Raw genomic sequence first — 22,112 nt, 5'->3', positions numbered from 1 at the left:
CTTTTCAGAGATATCATCAACAACTTGGAGAAAGAGAAAAATGACTTGCTCCTAGATATCCAAGTTGCAAAATCAACTACAAACGAACGTAAGAACGATGTGCAGGAGAAGCTGATCAGCGAGAGAATAGGCATTCTCACCAAGACTCTTGAGCAGATCAAGTTGGAGACCTCTCAGGTGAGTTCCATTTTCAATGTCTGGCTTTTGTGTCAGGAACAAATGTTGCAAATGATGTCCGTGAGTGGCTGTACAAGTCTGAACACACTTAATTTTGCTGGAAAACACTTTTTGTAGAGCTGATTGTCATTTATGTTTATAGTTACTGTCACTAAATGTCACAATGTACTGTAGTAACCAAGTCTTGTGACATTGAGAATATCAACAGTATGTCTTTCAATCAAAATAGTGAACCCTTCACAGAAATGGATTTGCTTTTCATGAAATACATCTCTCAATTCTGGCACTGCTGTTACATTTTCACCAAAATTAATGGATCACTTGAATTTTCAAAGAAAAAAGCATGCTAAATTGTGAATTTTATTATTTTCATCTTGGGAAGATGGATGAGTACTTCAGAAACTGGCGGCTCCAGCCAAGTATCTCAAAATATGAGGTTGCCACATTTAACCTTAGTCACCTACAAGCAAATTATCATCCTAGAGTGAAGTTTAGGAATCAATACTTAAAGTACAACAGCTGTCCTAAGTACTTAGGTGTGACTTTGGACAGGACACTGACCTACCAAAATCATATTGGAAAAACGGCTGGAAAACTGAAAAGTCGTAATAACATACTTAGTAGTTTAGCTGGAACATCATGGGATACCGATGCCAGTACACTCAGTACTACTGCTTTGGCTGTTGTATATTCCCCAGCTGAATATTATGCAGGCATTTGTTTAAATAGCTCTCACTGCATTCTAGTGGATATTCAACTTCTCCAAACAATGCGTATCATCTCTGGTACTCTATGTTGTACTCCATTCCAGTGGTTTCCTGTACTATGTAACAGTTAAAATGGAAATAATTGATAAATAGATTTAACCTATTCAATACAAAAGAATAAGAAATGTAGTGAATTACATTCTTATTTAATAATTAGAAATGGTACCAGTTTTGACCCTAGTCCAGGTCATCGTCAGCCGATTAAAACATGAAAAACAATGCATAGAAAAAGGAAAAGATTAAGTAGGTACACTCCGGATCAGTAGAAGAGGTGATATAAATGAACGGGGGTAGACACTGTAAAATTCAGAAGAAGTAAAATGAAAGTCAGTCAAAAGAAAACAGTGCACAATTCTCTGAGCGGCAGCGTGACACACGCAGCGCTAGGCAAAGTCCCACAATGTTTACGAATAGCATAGAACAGTTAAAAGAGCAAGTTTTTAAATACTGTCAGGCACAAAGTCACATCACAATCGAACACATACGAAGATCCATGATCGTGCAGGAGTTGAAGACGAGTAGATCCATTGAAGCCACTTGCCAGCTCCCGGTGATCAGCGCGACACATTCAATATCAGGCACTGTGGTTTCAAACGCCAAAGTAAAATGGAGAATAGCTTGAAGATCCAGTCATTTTCCTCGGTCGTGGGAAAGTAAGTATATAGATAAATATAATACAATTCAATATAATCGGATAAGTAATTGTGCTCCTATAGAATACTTAGAACTGTTCTAATTGTGCTCCTATAGAATACTTAGAACTGTTCTAATTGTGCTCCTATAGAATACTTAGAACTGTTCTATGTATTCTATAGGAGCACAATTACTTATCCAATTATATTGAATTGTATTATATTTATCTATATACTTACTTTCCCGTGACCGAGGAAAATGACTGGATCTTCAAGCTATTCTCCATTTTACTTTGGCGTTTGAAACCACAGTGCCTGATATTGAATGTGTCGCGCTGATCACCGGGAGCTGGCAAGTGGCTTCAGTGGATCTACTCGTCTTCAACTCCTGCACGATCATGGATCTTCGTATGTGTTCGATTGTGATGTGACTTTGTGCCTGACAGTATTTAAAAACTTGCTCTTTTAACTGTTCTACGCTATTCGTAAACATTGTGGGACTTTGCCTAGCGCTGCGTGTGTCACGCTGCCGCTCAGAGAATTGTGCACTGTTTTCTTTTGACTGACTTTCATTTTACTTCTTCTGAGTTTTACAGTGTCTACCCCCGTTCATTTATATTGCCTCTTCTACTGATCCGGAGTGTACCTACTTAATCTTTTCCTTTTCCTATGCATTGTTTTTCATGTTTTAATCGGCTGACGATGAGCTGGACTAGGGTCGAAACCGGTACCATTTCTACTTATTATTAAATGGGAATGTAATTTACTACATTTCTTATTCTTTTGTATTGAATAGGTTGAATCTATTTATCAATTATTTCAATTTTAACTGTAATATTCTTCAATACGGAACAATGAAATTTTTAACTTTAAATGTACTATGTAACATCGCTCCACCCTATCTTAGATGACAGCAAGCTCTTGTTCACCTGTGGTGTAGGATCTTGGAAAATGATGCTCTTCCAATTCATCATGATGTCAAACGTCTTTCTAAACCGAGATTGAAATCAAGAAAGCCAGCTTGCAGGATGGCTGTAGATCTTACATCAACCAGGTTCAATCTCCGAAATGCCTGGAGAGATGAATGGTTAAACTCGACACCTCATGGCCTACTTTCAGTCAGTGATCCCACTACAAGGCTTGCTACCTTAGACAGTATGGTCAAGGTTAAACAGGATTCAATGTGGTACTGGTTGAACAGGTGCAGCCGTATATCAATTGCATACCATCAAGAATATTGTGCAGGAGTGCCCTCTACGTGCATATCCCAGCTCGTTGGATGAACTCCACTCAGCATCTCCAGAAGGAATTAGATGGATTGGAGACCTTTCTATCCATATTTGAAAAGTGGTCCTAATGCTGTAAATTGTATATATGTAACAATATAATTTAATGTAATTCTTATTGTCTTGTAAGCATCACACACTAAATAATAATAATAATTTTCATGAAAGAAGTAACTAAGCGTAGCAATAACAGACAGATAATATAACTTAGAAATTTTTCATGTAAATAATCAATGTAAATAATAAAACAAACATATCACAATTTAACATGCTTTTTCCCTTGAAAATTCACGTAATCCATTAATTTTTTCGGTCATTGTATTTTCAAGTTTTGTGAACACTGGTGCAAGTGGAATATCATCCTCTTTGGCCAACTTGCCTTCGCAGTGTAGAGTCAGAAATATTCAACAACTTTAGTTTAGATGGCCTTCCACTTTGTCACTGCAATAAGGTACAGTTGTTTCTGGGAGTTTTTGAACTAAAACACAACGAGACCAGAAGGGAACCACTATTTAGGCCTCTTCCACCCCAGTGTAGCAGGCCATCTCTCAGGCCAGGAGATTTGTGTCAGTGAAGGAGATGCTGGGAGAAGGTTCGCGGCCGTGGCCTATACTAGGAACTGTCCCAGCACTCGCCTTAGTGCAGGACAGCCGACGGTGGGGACCAGCCCTTCCCTCTCCCAAATACAGATACTCCCCTGCTGTGTTGGCCGGTAATCCACCCTGTAGCAGTTGGATAAAGGAGACTCAGTCACACTCAAGCAATACACTAGTAACTAGAATGAAGCGGATCACAAGTGACATGTTTCTGTTCTCTTCTGAGTAAAACACACTCTTCGGCTGCTCAATTCATCTTTGCGTAGTTTTCACATCCCTCTCTTCTATTCTAGCTCTGCCTTTCTCTTTCTTCCCGAACACTTTGCCTTCACAAATATAAGTGATGAAGTGTCGTGCAAATGAGGCCACTCCATCTTGTCCTATCCTTGCACCACTCTTCTTCTAATAACACATTCTCCTTCACTACATCAATGAAATCAAATGGCGTATGGATTTTAGTGCCGGGAGTGTCCGAAGACATGTTCGGTTTGCCAGATGCAGGTCTCTAGATTTGACTCCCGTGGGCGACCTGCGCATCGTGATGAGGATGAAATGATGATGAAGACGACACATACACCCATCCCCCGTGCCAGAGAAATTAACCAATGGTGGTTAAAATTCCCGACCCTGCCGGGAATTGAACCCAGGACCCCTGTGACCAAAGGCCAGCATGCTAACCATTTAGTCATGGAGCCAGATCAATGCACTTTCTTCTTGGTCTTCCTTCCACTTCTCTTTGTGGTTCTGTTCGCTGACATCCTCTTCAAGGATCTTGATTCTTGGAACTTATTGAGCAAATATTCTCCTATTCCTGTTCCTAATCTTGTTTTTGCTGGTCTTCTGTGCATAGGAACTTCATTTCAGTTGCCTGGAATTTAGGAGACTTGTAGAATATCATCTTTAGTTTCAGAGGTACTTATTCGTTGTACAGAAACGACTTTACTTGATGTAGAAATGCATTGCCTTGTTGATTTACTAGTTCTTCTCCTATTTTTCCAGGTTGTCGTTTGAGACAATACTGCTCAAGTAATATTGATATGTAGACTTTCACGACCACTAAATGACACTATAATAATTTGGGGATATTTGGTCACATAATCAGTTGATGCATTTCAATCCTGCGACCAGGATTGTCTTCAGAGCAGTAACAAAGCATGGAATGGCAACTGTCACTCCATAGTAACCAGACTCAAGATAGGGAGGTCCTGTTAGAAATGTAGTTCATTCCAGGGCCTCCAGAGTCATGGAGAAAGATGTTGACAAGTTAACATGATCTACTCAGTATATAGTCGTTACCTTTGTTAAAATTCTTTGGGTGTTTAGCAATTTCTATCGCCTCACCGATGATTCTAGGTATAAAATGTTTCTCTTTATAAATGTCAGAAGCTGCATGAAAAATGATTTGATGGTCATTATGTATGTTCTGCCACAAAAGACTTCTCTGGCTGGCAAATATTTCCTGGTAACATAGTTAATCTGTTTCACCTTGTCCTCACCACCACATATTTCAATTTTCCTGGTACAGTATATGAACAAATGGATGGTGTTGCCATGGGATTGCCATTGGCACCAGTCATTGCTAATTTCTATATGCAAGATTTTGAAGAGCGTTGTCTTTAGTCTTGCATGTTCAAGCCTGCCATCTGGTTGTGCTATGTCGATGACACATTTGTTATCTGGCCCCATGGTGAACACGAATTATCCATATTTTTGGATCACTTGAACAGTATACATACCATGGAGACTGAACATGGAGGATGTTTTGGTTTCTGGAAATCAGATGGACCTTTAGGTCATTTGGTTTACCGTAAACCCACCTGTTCTAATAGATATCTTCATGGGTCCTCTCATCACCATCCTTGCAAAAACGTCCTGTGCTTAACACCCTTATCAGCCGAGCAAGGGAGGTTTGTGAAGAGGATAAATTAAACAGCGTACTTGGGCTCCTAACCAGAAGATTTCTGAGTAATGGCTACTCAAGGAAACAGGTTGACGAAGTGCTACATCCTAAGCCTGTCACGTGATTCTCATCCTTTGAGTCTGGCCTTCTTGCCATATGTACAATCTGTCACGGATAGGATTGGCAATATTCTCAGAAAGCACAATATCAAGACCATATTTTAGCCTATTATTATCATAGGAAATCATATGTGTTTACCCGACAAAATTAATTAAATCTCAGCCATAGATGCCCAAGAGAGTTTCGGTTTACTCGGTCTGCCATCTAGGGGGCCTAGAGTAAAACAGAATGTCAAAATTGACGAGCAGACAGCCAGATGGCGTCAAAATGTCTGCACACGGTAGCTGAGGCCATACGATTATTATTATTATTATTATTATTATTATTATTATTATTATTATTATTATTATTATTATTATTATTATTATTATCATCATCATCATAGGAAATGGCTTGCGATCTGTCAAAGATCCTACTGGTTTAAATTGTGCTGGAACATATATCATTCCTTGGAATTGATTATTTTAACCGTGTTGGTTAATCCTGTCTGAATTGACTTATATTCATTTTCTATAAAACACTTTTCCGCCTTGTCAAGACAAATGTTTTATAGAAATTAAATATGATTCCTTCTTTGTGTGGATCTGTTTATGTTGGGCAAACCTTTGGCGAGGTGAAATGAGTGTTCAGGAATATTGCAGGCAGTTATGTCTTTGCCAGCCAGAGAAGTCTGTTGTGGCAGAACATGCCATACATAATGACCATCAAATCATTTTTCATGCAATTTCTGTCATTTATAAAGGGAAACATTTTATACCTAGAATCATCGGTGAGGCGATAGAAATTGCTAAACACCCGAATAATTTTAACAAAGGTGACAGCTATATACTGAGTAGATCATGTTAACTCTTCAACATCTTTCTCCATGATTCCGGAGGCCCTGGAATGAACTACATTTCTAACAGGACCTTTCTGTCTTGAGTCTGGTTACTATGGAGTGACAGTTGCCATTACATACTTTGTTACTGCTCTGAAGACGATCCTGGTCAGCTGATTATGCGACCTAATATGCGCTGAATATTGGCTGAAGTGACACAAAATAGCGTTGAATTTAGTTCCAAGTAAATATGTTGTAATTTAACCATTATAACATTTATTTGTATTGACCCCTCTTACGTTCAGTACGGATATAAACTGATTATAATGTCCTTACTCAAGTACTTGAAATCTGCGATGCTGTCCAGGTTTGCTTCATTGGTTCATATCCTTCCTTGTCTTGCTGATATTTTGGCAGTAACTCTTAAATTTGTGAGACCAGCTCAACTTTGAAGTCTTTTCCAATTACTCTTCTGATTCATTCCAGATAGTGGTGCCCTCTGCTTGTAGATCACCACACTCTTTTCCTATGAGCGACTTCATTATGACATCTATTATGACGATGAATAGAAGGTGGTGCTGTTGCACTTCTCTCTTTGTTTCAAATTAGCTTCAGAACACAGTTTCTGTTCGCACTGTATAACCCTTTCCATCGATACACTGTCATAGGTTTTCTAGCTGCATGGACAGTTTTCTTTCAAGAAATTTCAGGTAAGCCATCATTGTCTTTTATGATTAGGAATACAGTGCAATTCTTGGTCTCCCTCACCTGTCCACTCCAAAAATCCTTTTTCCTTTCCCTGTCCATTTGGCCTCTCTTGGTTTGTTTCCTGTCCATCATTTCTTTGAGTTCTGCTGTCTGACAGAATGTTCATGGTTCCTATTCTCACTTTTCTCCTCTCCATCTTCAGATCCATGCAGGTCATCTGCTTGAAGGCTTCTTCCAAGGCTTATTCTGTCGTTGGTGCTACGTGGTCAGCACCTGAGAAGAATGGTATACCTGCCAATTCTCAGGAGGCTGATAGTAGGTTAGCGATGAACTTTTATGCTCCTTAGTTTTTATTTCTCCTGTACTGTTCTAGTCTCACGAGTTGGAGCATCAGATCCGGAAGGTGGAGAAGGACGTGCTGAAGATGAGGATGAAGGATGTTACAGATCTTCAGAGCAAGGAGAGAGCTATTGAGGCCAGAAGGAACATTGCAATCCTCGAGAACAGACTGCATCTGGTGAGTCTTGTACCTCTCTTCAATTGGAATGGTCGAATGTTCAGCTCAAGTGTGTCAAGTAGCAAGCTCCTCCCTGCCAATTGGCAAGGTTGAGCTACGAGGATAACAATGTATGGAGGATCACAATTGTTACAAATTATTCTTTGGTAAGATTAACATTGACAATGGAAGGATGCAGTAAATAAATAAAGTCATTAATATTTCTTGTTCAGTTGTACTTATAGGAGGAATTTGTACTGTCCATAAAATCAAGAAATACTTTTTTTTTTTTACAAATTTTGTTATGTAGAATTCATCAGTAGGACCAGTATTAACTTTAGACTTTAATACCTTATGCTAAAATGATTATTTCACACAGCAAGAATAAAATTATTTATAGTCCGACCTCAAATAGTGATTTACATTGAATTCTGTTCTGTTCTTTTCTTGTGATACGCATACATGCAAACTAACTAACAAACAAACAAACAAACAAACAAACAAACAAACAAACAAACAAACAAACAAACAAACAAACAAACAAACAAACAAACAGATATTTAAAAGTCGCTTTCCCATCTTATTCTGGATATGACTGGCACACAGATACCAACTAAAGTACAGACAAAACTCTTATTTTATTTATGAAATTGGAGTGTGATTAAAATTGCTTTGTTTACAGGTGACGGTCAGGTTCAATGAGATGCTGACCCAGAACGCAGAGCTGCGAAACCAGATCAGTCACCTGCTCAAGGAACGAACACACTTCAACCACCTTTACCAGCAACTGATCGTTAGACTCAACTCTGGCAAGAAGGTGATGTTGGACCTCATCGAACAAGCCACCATTGCTTACGACCAGAGGTAATACACAGTACTAGGACCATTACTAGGTCCGAACAAACTTAATAAGGTTAGATTTCTTAGGAGTTTGTGAGAGAATGTACCATAGCTGTTCCTCTGTGCAGTGTTGACATCTATGATTCATTTGTTCTGATTTAGAACGGAAATACATTATCTATAGAATCTGCAGCAAAGTGGCAGGATGCATAGTGGCAATATTTACAAGCTGTTAAGACTGATGTTGATTTGGAAGCTACATATCGCTGATAATTGTAGTAGCTACACTGGTACTGACTCAGGGATCCTGATGTTACAGTACGGGTCCTGACAGCTATTCTGTAGGTGACTTTTTGTTGATCATCATCACAGTAGCGTAGCCAGGATTTCAGTTTGGGGGGGGGGGCCCATTCATCCAGAATTTTATTTTGATAGGTGTCCAAACTTCCATAGTTTAGGTGGTGTAGAATACTGAAAAAAGAAATGAGTGTCCTTGGATCCAAGTAAGAGTGGTTGAATCGTGCGGATTCCGGAAGCTAATAGTAATTTCCTTCTCCTTCTTCCCTACTTTTCCCACATCTGTGGGGTCGCGGGTGCGAAATGTGTCGCACATGTGGATTTGGCCCTGTTTTACGGCCGGATGTCCTTCCCGACGCAACCCTATATAGAGGGATGTAATCAGTGTTGTGTGTTTATTTGGTGGTTGGTAATGTAGTATGTTGTCTGAATATGAATATGTAGGGACAAACACCCAGTCCCAGCCAGAAGAATTATTCAGACACGATTAAAATCCCCGACCCAGCCGGGAATCGAACCCGGAACCGTCTGAACCGAAGGCCTCAACACTGATCATTCAGCCAATGAGTCGGACTCCGGAAGCTAATATTAATGCACATTATATATAAAATGCTCAATAAAAGAACTTTCGTTAAAACTCCTGGGGTGTCTGGACTCCTTGGACGACAACCCCCGGTCTCGGCTACCTCTGTTACTCCCATCCCAACATAACTGCAGCATTTCATATATTCCGCGTAGAAGTGAAATGAATGCAAGAATAAACACTTTGAGTAAGGATGCAATATTCTGGTTTAGAACAAATACGGTAATGTTATAATAATAATGGTCATGTGATAAGCAATAAAGAAGTGACATTTTATACAAATAATGCGGCAAAGATACACACACAAACACACACGCGCGGCGCGCGCATCGAATACAGGTTTCTTGTCCCTGGCTAGATGATGAAGGCAAGAGAATGATGGCCCACCGTGACTCGTTATTTCGACATTATAAACAAACCCTAGATGACACAGACTTCGAATCTAACCGCATCTTAAGAAATCGCACAAAGCAGTTAATCAGAAATTTTAAAAATGCATATATTTTTGGATTTCAGCTAACAACTTAAATTCTAATCGCGCATGGGACCAACTTAGAGCTCTGGGAATAGGAAAACATCAACAGAGACAGACAACTCCTGACATTCCACTTGACGAACTGAACGATTACTTTAGTACAATAAATATTCAACCTACCCAAATTAACTGCACCGACTCACTGCCCTCCCCTCCAGCCAATCTGCCATTCACATTTCACAGTGTCACAGAAAATCAGGTTAAAAGGCTTTGTACTCGATAAAATCAAAGACTACAGGTGTATATGATATTCCTATTACTTTTATACATAACATTATGAGTAACCGTCAACAGCGTGTAACAGTAAACGACAAGGCCTCTAAATGGAAAATGAAACTTAGTGTTGCCCCACAGAGCAGTATTCTACGGCCCCTAAGTTTCTGTATTTATATCAATGACATACCATCTGTGACAGGAAATAACACACATGACCTCTGTGCTGACGATCTTTAAATAGGCTATATCGACACTGCAAGACAAGATATTAACAGGGACCTCCGACGACTCAGACAATTGTAATTGGATCACGAAAATTACTGAGCTTCTCAAACAATGTCGCAATCCCGCCTATCCTACTGAATGGTAACATTATTCCCTACAGTAAAACGGTTAAAAATCCTGGCGTAATGATGAATGTAACAGTTGATTGGTCTGATCAAACGAAAGAAATACGTAAAAAGATTTTTGGAGTACTTCACCCTCTTAAACGACAGAGGAATGTATTTCCATTTGAGCTACAGGCCAAACTAATACAGACACTCATTCTCCCTATTCTTGATTATTGTGACGTTGTTTTAGTTGACATGACAAGAGAAGAAACACTTAAACTTCAACGAGCACTGAATTCCTGCCTGCGATTTATTTACAATAACGAGTACCGTACGATTTTCATATCACCCCATACTATCAGGCTGTCTCATGGCTGATGTCTGATAAACGTCGGCAGCTGCACACTTTAACGATGGTGATCAGAGTGGTAGCTGGAAGTCAGCCAATGTATATTTCTTCTAAATTCGTCTTTTTATCATCATTTCACAACATTAATACACGTTCTAGATCCATTCTTTCTATTCCACTGCACCGCACAAATAAAATTATTAGATCATTTTTGGTGACTGTCGCCAGATTATGGAATTCCCTGCCAGTTCAGGTCAGAGAAACTAGCTTTTTTAAATCACAATTTAAGGTCACCTGCCGAGACTACCTGCTTGAGGACAGCTGACTGAATGGTTGAAATATGAATGTGTGCGTTCCTGAGGAATAGCCATGTTTAAGAGTTTTTAATATTAATTAGTTCTAATATTAATTTACATACATACATACATACATACATACATACATACATACATTATCATTATAGACTGTTATGCCTTTCAGCGTTCAGTCTGCAAGCCTCTGTGAATTTACTAAATGTCGCCACAATCCTCGATTTGCAACTAATGTTGTGGCCTCATTTTGTTCTATACCTCTTATCTTTAAATCGTTAGAAACCGAGTCTAACCATCGTCGTCTTGGTCTACCTCTACTTCTTTTACCCTCCATAGCAGAGTCCATTATTCTCCTAGGTAACCTATCCTCCTCCATTCGGCTCATATGACCCCACCACCGAATATTTAGTAAGTAATTTATTTAAATTTATTTTAAATTCTATTAATTTATGTAGTTTTAACTATTTTAAGAATCTCAGTATTTTATTTAAGATGTTGATTAGTATGTGGTTAAGTGTACAAGAGGGCCTGGAGCCCTAACTTCGCCACTGTACTGAAGGCACTAATAAATAAATAAATAAATAAATAAATAAATAAATAAATAAATAAATAAATAAATAAATAAATAAATAAATAAATAAATAAATAAATAAATAAATAATGTAAAGCGTATGGGTATATATATTTTGTTAGTTGGTAAAGAAAAATACACGTTACAACAAATGCTATGTAGGGTTTACCTTGTCCTGTTAGTTTCCAACGCGGTTAGGGCCACGCAGCTGTGAGCTTGCATCCGGGAGATAGTGGATTCGAACCCCACTGTCGGCAGCCCTGAAAATGTTTTCCCGTGGTTTCCCATTTTCACACCAAGCAAATGCTGGGGCCGTACCTTAATTAAGGCCACGGCCGCCTCCTTCCCACTCCTAGGCATTTCCTATCCCGACGTCGCCATAAGACCTATCTGTGTCGGTGTGACGTAAAGTAAATTGTTAATTACTTTTCCACGCAAGTCTGGGATACAGAATATAGTAGTATAAAGTTAGAGTTTCGTGACGCTAATATTCGTATCTATAATTTTTATTAATGTGCCAGAAATCAACGACACTGAGCTGTTGCCATTTCAACACCATTTTAAGTGTTACCGATCCAATCCGGGATTTGAACCTGCGAACTCAGACTCAGAAGGAGAGCGACTCAACCAACTGAGCCACATGAAAAGGAGGCGTTTGTGATTATTATTATAAATAGATGCAGCTAGTATTTTTACAAAGGTTTTATGAGGAGCATTTATTAAGGTATACGTTTTCTTACTGTCCTAAACGCACGAGGCCGGACAGAAGAACTAGCTGGAAGCTAAGGAACCTTGCAGGGGTGTCGCTTCCTTCTCTGTTCACTTTTCCAAATCAAACTCCATGACGTAACAGCCCCGAAGCGCCATCGCCTACCAAGCGACGGCTGTTCAGCCCGGAGGCCTGCAGATTACGAGGTGTTGTGTGGTCAGCACGACGAATCCTCTCCGCTGTTATTCCTGGCTTTCTAGACCGGGGCCGCCATCTCACCGTTAGATAGCTCCTCAATTATAAACACGTGGGCTGAGTGTACCTCGAACCAGCCCTCAGATCCAGGTAAAAGTCCCTGACCTGGCTGGGAATAGAACCCGGGGCCTCCGGTAAGAGGCAGGCACGCTACCCGTACACTGTGGGGCCGGCTGGTACTTTTAGGTCTCCTTATTTTCGAATTTGACTTAAGACATCCTGCATTCGATTCCCGGCACTGACAGAGTTAAGAAAGGCATGGGATGGGGAGGATACAGCCTTGTTTTTGGGTGCAGTAGAGTTTTCCTTGAGTCTCTCGTAATCGAAATATATACGGCCTGGAAGGTAGTCACCTTCATGGGGTTTAGTACCAAAGTGGTTCCTTTTTTTTTTTTTAAGAAGACAAATTAAATGAAGATTCTACTTCCTCACAAACGAAGAACGATATTATCAATTTTACGAACAGTTTCAATAATGCAGCTGGTTTATGTTAAAAGTACAAAAGCTATGATTGTACATGGTAACAATCAAAACCAACAATATCTACTGAAGATCCGTCACTGCACTCGGTAGGACCGGCTTTCTTTTCATATTCACCGGGCGAGTTGGCCGTGCAGTTAGGGGCGCACAGCTGTGTGCTTGCATCCGGGAGATAGTGGGTTCAAACACCTCTGTCGGCAGCCCTAAATATGGTTTTCTGTGGTTTCCCATTTTCACACCAGGCAAATGCTGGGGCTGTGCCTTAATTAAGGCCATGGCCGCTTCTTCCCACTCTCAGCCCTTTCCTTTCCCATCGTCGCCATTGAAGATCTACGGTGTGACGTAAAGCAAATTCTAAATAAAAAATAAAAAAATCTTTTCACAACCCCTTCCCAGGGAAAGTTGTATCCACACTACTGGCCTGGACTTACACCCCACCCACTGAAATTATTTTGTGGGTACGCCACTGCATCCACTCACCATTTAAGGTATAAGGTAAGTCCGAAGAATGGTTGGATACTCAAAATACACCACTATAAATGATGCGGTTCTGGCTCAAGAGTATAAAGAAAGGTAAGGGACGGGATCTAGTGTTTTAAGTAGAATCCGTATCAATAGAACGTGACTACCCATTTTAAAAATGTTTCATGTATCGACTGCGATTCAAGCCTGGGCCGTCCTGATGAGAAGATAGAAGCATTGGAACGGAGTTATCATGCCCGCCAATTATAAAGTATTTACCCGCACTTTTGATGGTGCCATTTGAGGTTCCAATCAGTCCCCGGGCATTTGACAAAATATATAGGCCTACCTATCGAACTTAGGCAAGCATCCGCGATTGTCTTGGCACTGTAAGAATTTTTTAAAAAACTTTTTCATAACTTACCGAGGATGCACATAGTGTTGGCTTTTCAGTGACAAAACGGTCCCTCTTCAAAAAATGTTACTTATATGGCACAAAATGAGGAACTAACGTGCAAATCACAATCCTGTCACAGTCTTCCCAACGCTGCAACTCAAACACAGCACATCTCTCAACCACGGTGCAACCCAAGGATCCCTAGGACATTGTTGTTTCCTGGAACCGATCTGCAAAAGCTGACACGATGTTGTAAGCTTGCAGCTGTTTCTGGACGTGGCCCCCGTTATCTCGGTGGTCACGTTCCGGCCCCCTGCTGAGTAATCCCTTGCTAATTGGCCTTTTCTTCATGTCTTGACATTTGTCAATACACGGTTTCATTCCCAATACTGAGGCCTCTACAGGAAAATATCCTCGCGCATCACAATCCTAAGTGTCTTCCTTTCATTCAAGCAGTACAAATATGGAGAATTATGTATGTCCCTATTGAGCCCTACTAATAGATTCTTGTCGCTACGTTAATTTAACATTTCGGCGTACGTTTTTAAGTTGTTCGTACCGTACGTAAAACAACGGCTAATCCTCGCTCCAGTTTAAGGAAATATTTTGGGGGGGCCCGGCCCCCCTGGGCCCCCCTTGGCTACGCCAGTGCATCATCATCATTTTCTCCTATTCTGATGATTTACTGGAATAGTGGTAGAGTTTCAGTCTCCTGATCCCAAGATTGGGGATTCAAAACTGGCAGAGAGCATTCAACAATCTTACGATGCTGGCAAGTAAAAGACCTCTGGTGGCATATTTGGTGTTTACTTAAAAAAATTAATAATAATAATAATAATAATAATAATAATAATAATAATAATAATAATAATAATAATAATAATAATAATAATCCTGTGGGGGGTTTGCCTGTTCCCCTATCGGGCGCGTCCCAGGTGGTGGATCGGGCGGCTCGCCGGACTTGTCCGGAGGGCTTGAGGGAAATAAAATACCTCTCGCGGACCAAAAACAGGCACAGCCAGAAAACATCTTGAGGCAACCTCTGAGGCTCAATACCTTAGTTGTAACTATGAGATTGACAAAGATCAATCTCCCCATTATCTTCAACTTACTAGCATGATGGCAACGTCAGTTAATGATACTACTACCCCAGGCCCTAGTATTCATACTAGGTTTTCTCGGTCATCGGATTCTGGGGGACCGAGAACATCATGCGGGAATGTATCGGAGCTTCCCAAATCTCTTCGCCCAAAGGAAAAACATTTTATTGGCACTTTAAACATCAACACGCTTCGCAAAATTGGAAAGTTGAAGCACCTAACAGACACATTAGACCAACTCAACATCCAAATTCTGGCACTCCAAGAAACTAGGTGCAGTGACGAAAATCATTTTGAATCAGGAAACTATAGAATTTATAAAGGTAAACCAGCCACCCTCCTCCCTAACAAAATATTACAATTTGGCACTGGTTTTGCAGTGAGAAAAAATATCACAAATTCGGTATTATACTTTACATCTCCTTCTGAAAGAATTTCGCTAATGACAATCAATACCAATATAAATGGTCCGTTATTGGACATTATAAATTTTCCAGCTAACTCATTCTTGGTTGCCAGCGTTTCGCCCTCGTGTGCTAGGGTGGGCTCATCAGTTGGTACCTAGCACACCTACCAATACGCTGGCTAGTGCATACCGTGGAGGCCACTGCGTAGGCTAACTGGAGCCACCGGCAGTGCCAATGCACCAAGAGACTTTGTCTCATTATCAAAAATTGATGCCTGCTTGGCCATCAGATGATATAGATGTTGATTCCCATAGGGAATCTGAAATATTTGTCCTGAATGAGTAAATTTATAATACCAATATAAATGGTCCGTTATTGGACATTATAAATTTTCCAGCTAACTCATTCTTGGTTGCCAGCGTTTCGCCCTCGTGTGCTAGGGTGGGCTCATCAGTTGGTACCTAGCACACCTACCAATACGCTGGCTAGTGCATACCGTGGAGGCCACTGCGTAGGCTAACTGGAGCCACCGGCAGTGCCAATGCACCAAGAGACTTTGTCTCATAATCAAAAATTGATGCCTGCTTGGCCATCAGATGATATAGATGTTGATTCCCATAGGGAATCTGAAATATTTGTCCTGAATGAGTAAATTTATAATACCAATATAAATGGTCCGTTATTGGACATTATAAATTTTCCAGCTAACTCATTCTTGGTTGCCAGCGTTTCGCCCTCGTGTGCTAGGGTGGGCTCATCAGTTGAGTTAGCTGGAAAATTTATAATGTCCAATAACGGACCATTTATATTGGTATTATAAATTTACTCATTCAGGACAAATATTTCAGATTCCCTATGGAAATCAACATCTATATCATCTGATGGCCAAGCAGGCATCAATTTTTGATAATGAGACAAAGTCTCTTGGTGCAGTGGCACTGCCGGTGGCTCCAGTTAGCCTACGCAGTGGCCTCCACGGTATGCACTAGCCAGCGTATTGGTAGGTGTGCTAGGTACCAACTGATGAGCCCACCCTAGCACACGAGGGCGAAACGCTGGCAACCAAGAATGAGTTAGCTGGAAAATTTATAATGTCTAATAACGGACCATTTATATTGGTATTATAAATTTACTCATTCAGGACAAATATTTCAGATTCCCTATGGGAATCAACATCTATATCATCTGATGGCCAAGCAGGCATCAATTTTTGATAATGAGACAAAGTCTCTTGGTGCATTGGCACTGCCGGTGGCTCCAGTTAGCCTACGCAGTGGCCTCCACGGTATGCACTAGCCAGCGTATTGGTAGGTGTGCTAGGTACCAACTGATGAGCCCACCCTAGCACACGAGGGCGAAACGCTGGCAACCAAGAATGAGTTAGCTGGAAAATTTATAATGTCTAATAACGGACCATTTATATTGGTATTATAAATTTACTCATTCAGGACAAATATTTCAGATTCCCTATGGGAATCAACATCTATATCATCTGATGGCCAAGCAGGCATCAATTTTTGATAATGAGACAAAGTCTCTTGGTGCATTGGCACTGCCGGTGGCTCCAGTTAGCCTACGCAGTGGCCTCCACAGTATGCACTAGCCAGCGTATTGGTAGGTGTGCTAGGTACCAACTGATGAGCCCACCCTAGCACACGAGGGCGAAACGCTGGCAACCAAGAATGAGTTAGCTGGAAAATTTATAATGTCTAATAACGGACCATTTATATTGGTATTATAAATTTACTCATTCAGGACAAATATTTCAGATTCCCTATGGGAATCAACATCTATATCATCTGATGGCCAAGCAGGCATCAATTTTTGATAATGAGACAAAGTCTCTTGGTGCATTGGCACTGCCGGTGGCTCCAGTTAGCCTACGCAGTGGCCTCCACGGTATGCACTAGCCAGCGTATTGGTAGGTGTGCTAGGTACCAACTGATGAGCCCACCCTAGCACACGAGGGCGAAACGCTGGCAACCAAGAATGAGTTAGCTGGAAAATTTATAATGTCCAATAACGGACCATTTATATTGGTATTATAAATTTACTCATTCGGGACAAATATTTCAGATTCCCTATGGGAATCAACATCTATATCATCTGATGGCCAAGCAGGCATCAATTTTTGATAATGAGACAAAGTCTCTTGGTGCATTGGCACTGCTGGTGGCTCCAGTTAGCCTACGCAGTGGCCTCCACAGTATGCACTAGCCAGCGTATTGGTAGGTGTGCTAGGTACCAACTGATGAGCCCACCCTAGCACACGAGGGCGAAACGCTGGCAACCAAGAATGAGTTAGCTGGAAAATTTATAATGTCCAATAACGGACCATTTATATTGGTATTATAAATTTACTCATTCAGGACAAATATTTCAGATTCCCTATGGGAATCAACATCTATATCATCTGATGGCCAAGCAGGCATCAATTTTTGATAATGAGACAAAGTCTCTTGGTGCATTGGCACTGCCGGTGGCTCCAGTTAGCCTACGCAGTGGCCTCCACGGTATGCACTAGCCAGCGTATTGGTAGGTGTGCTAGGTACCAACTGATGAGCCCACCCTAGCACACGAGGGCGAAATGCTGGCAACCAAGAATGAGTTAGCTGGAAAATTTATAATGTCCAATAACGGACCATTTATATTGGTATTATAAATTTACTCATTCAGGACAAATATTTCAGATTCCCTATGGGAATCAACATCTATATCATCTGATGGCCAAGCAGGCATCAATTTTTGATAATGAGACAAAGTCTCTTGGTGCATTGGCACTGCCGGTGGCTCCAGTTAGCCTACGCAGTGGCCTCCACGGTATGCACTAGCCAGCGTATTGGTAGGTGTGCTAGGTACCAACTGATGAGCCCACCCTAGCACACGAGGGCGAAACGCTGGCAACCAAGAATGAGTTAGCTGGAAAATTTATAATGTCCAATAACGGACCATTTATATTGGTATTATAAATTTACTCATTCAGGACAAATATTTCAGATTCCCTATGGGAATCAACATCTATATCATCTGATGGCCAAGCAGGCATCAATTTTTGATAATGAGACAAAGTCTCTTGGTGCATTGGCACTGCCGGTGGCTCCAGTTAGCCTACGCAGTGGCCTCCACGGTATGCACTAGCCAGCGTATTGGTAGGTGTGCTAGGTACCAACTGATGAGCCCACCCTAGCATACGAGGGCGAAACGCTGGCAACCAAGAATGAGTTAGCTGGAAAATTTATAATGTCCAATAACGGACCATTTATATTGGTATTATAAATTTACTCATTCAGGACAAATATTTCAGATTCCCTATGGGAATCAACATCTATATCATCTGATGGCCAAGCAGGCATCAATTTTTTATAATGAAACAAAGTCTCTTGGTGCATTGGCACTGCCGGTGGCTCCAGTTAGCCTACGCAGTGGCCTCCACGGTATGCACTAGCCAGCGTATTGGTAGGTGTGCTAGGTACCAACTGATGAGCCCACCCTAGCACACGAGGGCGAAACGCTGGCAACCAAGAATGAGTTAGCTGGAAAATTTATAATGTCCAATAACGGACCATTTATATTGGTATTATAAATTTACTCATTCAGGACAAATATTTCAGATTCCCTATGGGAATCAACATCTATATCAAATGACAATCAAATCAGGAAACAAAGCTTATACACTAATCAATGCACATGCACCTACAAACAATTACAATCAAAAAGACCCACAGAAGGTAGATGACTTCTGGGAATTACTAGAAGAAACTACAGCCAAAGTTCCAAAACATCATGTCAAAATTCTGCTGGGGGACTTCAATGCACAAATTGGCAAAGAGAAGAAATTTAGGACCACTGTAGGACTTTACCCTGCTCACAAAAGAACCAATAAAAATGGAGAACGTTTAATTGGCTTCTGCGAGAATTTTGATCTAAAATTGATGTCAACCCATTTCCTGGCACTTCCACAAAAGAAAATGACATGGAGATCCCCGAACATGCATTTAGGAGAATTTCAACTAGACCATGTGGCTATTTCCAAGAAAAACCAAAAAGAAATTATGAACGTTAAAGTCAAAAAGGGAATTATTGACTCCGACCACCACCTATCTCTTGTTAAAGTAACATTTCAACCCAAGAGGAAGAAAACCAAAACAATCAGGAACCCAAGAATCGACCCTGAATTTCTGAGACAGAACTCAGACAATTTCCTTGCGAATATCTCCAACGATGCTCCTTCAAACTGGCTAGAACTCAAGGACACACTCTTGAAAGCTTCACAAAACATCAGCAATCCCCCAAGGAAACGCAAACACAGGTGGTGGAATGACACCTGTGACAAGGCCATAGAAGTCAGAATTAGGTCCTGGCTAAACTGGAGTTCCCATAAAACTGATCAAAATCGTGATGAATTCTTCAAAACACAGAAACAAACCTCAAAAATCGTCAGATCTGAAAAACTAAAATATGATCAAAACAGACTGGTAGAAATAGAAGATGATTTCAAGAAAAACAATACACGGAACTTCTACAGAACATTCAGAGAAGAATTATCCAATTACCAGGCACCTAGTCTCTGTTTCAAACGTACAGATGGGACTTTGGAAACAAGTAATAAGGGAAATTGTGAACTCCTAGCAAACCATTTCATGGACCTTTTAAACTGTGAATCTCCAAAGGAACAATTCACCTATGAAAAACCAACACCTAATCCAGATTCAGAACCCCCCCACATTACAAGAAGTCAAACAAATAATCAGAGATTTAAAAGACAACAAAGCACCAGGAGAAGATGGAATAATCGCTGAAATGTTGAAAATTGGTGGTGACAAACTGGCCCAGAGTATTCAAAAAATCTTACAGGACATTTGGTTTTCTGAAGAAATTTCTGAAGGAATTTCTCTCCTCTCACTCGTATATAAAATCTTCTCTAAAGCTCTACTTAATAGATTAGAGAAACAAACAGACCACCTGATCGGAGATTATCAGGCTGGATTCCGAAAAGGGAGATCCTGCGCAGAACAAATCCTAAACCTAAAAACCATACTACAGATTCGCAAAACCAAACAAACAGTAATCACCTTTGTTGACTTCAAAAAAGCGTATGATTCCATAGATCGGCAGACCCTGTTCAACATACTAGAGGAATTTCAAGTCGACAGGAAAACGAGGGAATTGATTAAACAAACTCTGACCAACACAACATCAAAAGTTAAGTTCTTGGGAGAAATTTCTGAACCGTTCGAAATCAGAACTGGCGTCCGACAGGGAGATGGACTATCCCCACTACTATTCAATTTAGTTTTGGAAAAAGTGATTCATGAATGGAGAAAAGAAACTAAAGGTATAAACATTGGCAGACTTCTTAAAGACAAAATTCACCTTGACTGCTTAGCTTTCGCAGATGACCTTGCGATCCTTTCGAACAACAGACAAGAAGCAATCCAATCCATAGAAAAGTTGAATGAAATAGCCGCAAAAACCGGACTTCAAATTTCATTTGAAAAGACGCAGTTTATGGAAGGAACTAAATCAAGATTCGACAATCAACCATTAATCACCAACTGTGGAATAATTTCCCAAGTAGACAAATTCAAATATCTAGGTGAAATTATTCAGCCAGCAGGGTTAAATCAGGAAGCTAACAAAGAAAGAACTGCTAAACTGCAAAGGGCTTACAAAATCACATGGAACAGATACAACAAAAGATGTATATCAAAAAATGCAAAATTATGACACTACAATACAGTCATCAAACCAGAGGCACTTTATGCATCTGAAACACTGATCATTGGTGGCAGGTCACAAATGAAAAGCATTGAGAAACAAGAGAGGAAAATTCTCAGAAAAATCCTAGGACCAAAGTTCGAAAATGGAATTTGTATGAAAAAGAAACCACACAAAATTTTTCAATTCACAGAAAAAATCACAGATACCATCAGAAAGAGACGACTAAAATTCTACGGACACCTACACAGAATGGATAACAACAGGCTGACAAAGAAAATTCTAAATCTAGCTCTAACCCTGAAAATCCGCAACAATTGGTTAGCAGAAATTCATGAAGATCTACAAGAAATGGGTATTGAGGACGAAACCATTCAAGATAGAATGAAATTTAGAAGCTTAGTAAACAAACCTAAATTTGCAGAGAAACCAACAAGAAAAAATACAGGCTGGACAGAAACACGCAGAAAGGAACACAGTGAAAAAATGAAGAAATATTGGGAAGAAAAGAAGAAGAAACATTGTGCAAAATAAGTTCAAACGCGCTCCACAGCTGGGCGCAACGAATCAAAAAAAAAAAATAATAATAATAATAATGGTGGTTCATGGTGTGGGTTACTGTAGTCACGTCCTAGTTCATGAACCATGGGCAGTGGCTGAGTGGCCTAGTAAATGGTCCTGAGAGTTGGGATACCAGTTGCTATGGAATGGGAGTGGGCATCTCGGACATATTCTGAGTCATGGCCCTTCTTGTGCTCAGGCGTCTAGGACTATACAATCCACTGGTGGTCCATAACCCGTTAGAGGAGAGATCCTCACTTGGACTATGTGCAAGTAGGGTAGCATCCTGCTTCATGAATTTGCCGAGCTCAGAACATTTTAAGCAAGCCTCGGACCTATGGGAGTAACGGAGTCCCACTACCATTTGACAGGCAAGGGACTCCTTGGAAACAACTTGGCAAACGAAACGGAATTCGATGGGGAGCTATCGATATTAATGGGGCTTATGGAAGAAAGAAAGAAGAACTGGCTGAGTCAGCAAAGAGGATGC

General features: G+C 40.5%; 1 protein-coding gene across 1 annotated transcript in view; it reads left to right on the top strand.

Moving 5' to 3' along the window:
• The first annotated feature begins 7,161 nt into the window (after window positions 1-7,161).
• LOC137503327 (coiled-coil domain-containing protein 63-like) overlaps window positions 7,162-22,112 on the top strand; it is a 213,431-nt gene continuing 198,480 nt past the window's right edge. Inside the window, exons 1-3 of the mRNA XM_068230878.1 lie at window positions 7,162-7,311; window positions 7,377-7,520; window positions 8,182-8,363. Of these exons, the coding sequence (XP_068086979.1) occupies window positions 7,162-7,311; window positions 7,377-7,520; window positions 8,182-8,363 (476 nt within the window). The remainder of the gene's footprint in view (window positions 7,312-7,376; window positions 7,521-8,181; window positions 8,364-22,112) is intronic.

Source organism: Anabrus simplex, chromosome X (genome assembly GCF_040414725.1).
Source record: "Anabrus simplex isolate iqAnaSimp1 chromosome X, ASM4041472v1, whole genome shotgun sequence".
NCBI classification, from domain to species: domain Eukaryota; kingdom Metazoa; phylum Arthropoda; class Insecta; order Orthoptera; family Tettigoniidae; genus Anabrus; species Anabrus simplex.
This window is presented reverse-complemented; position numbering and strand designations above follow the sequence as displayed.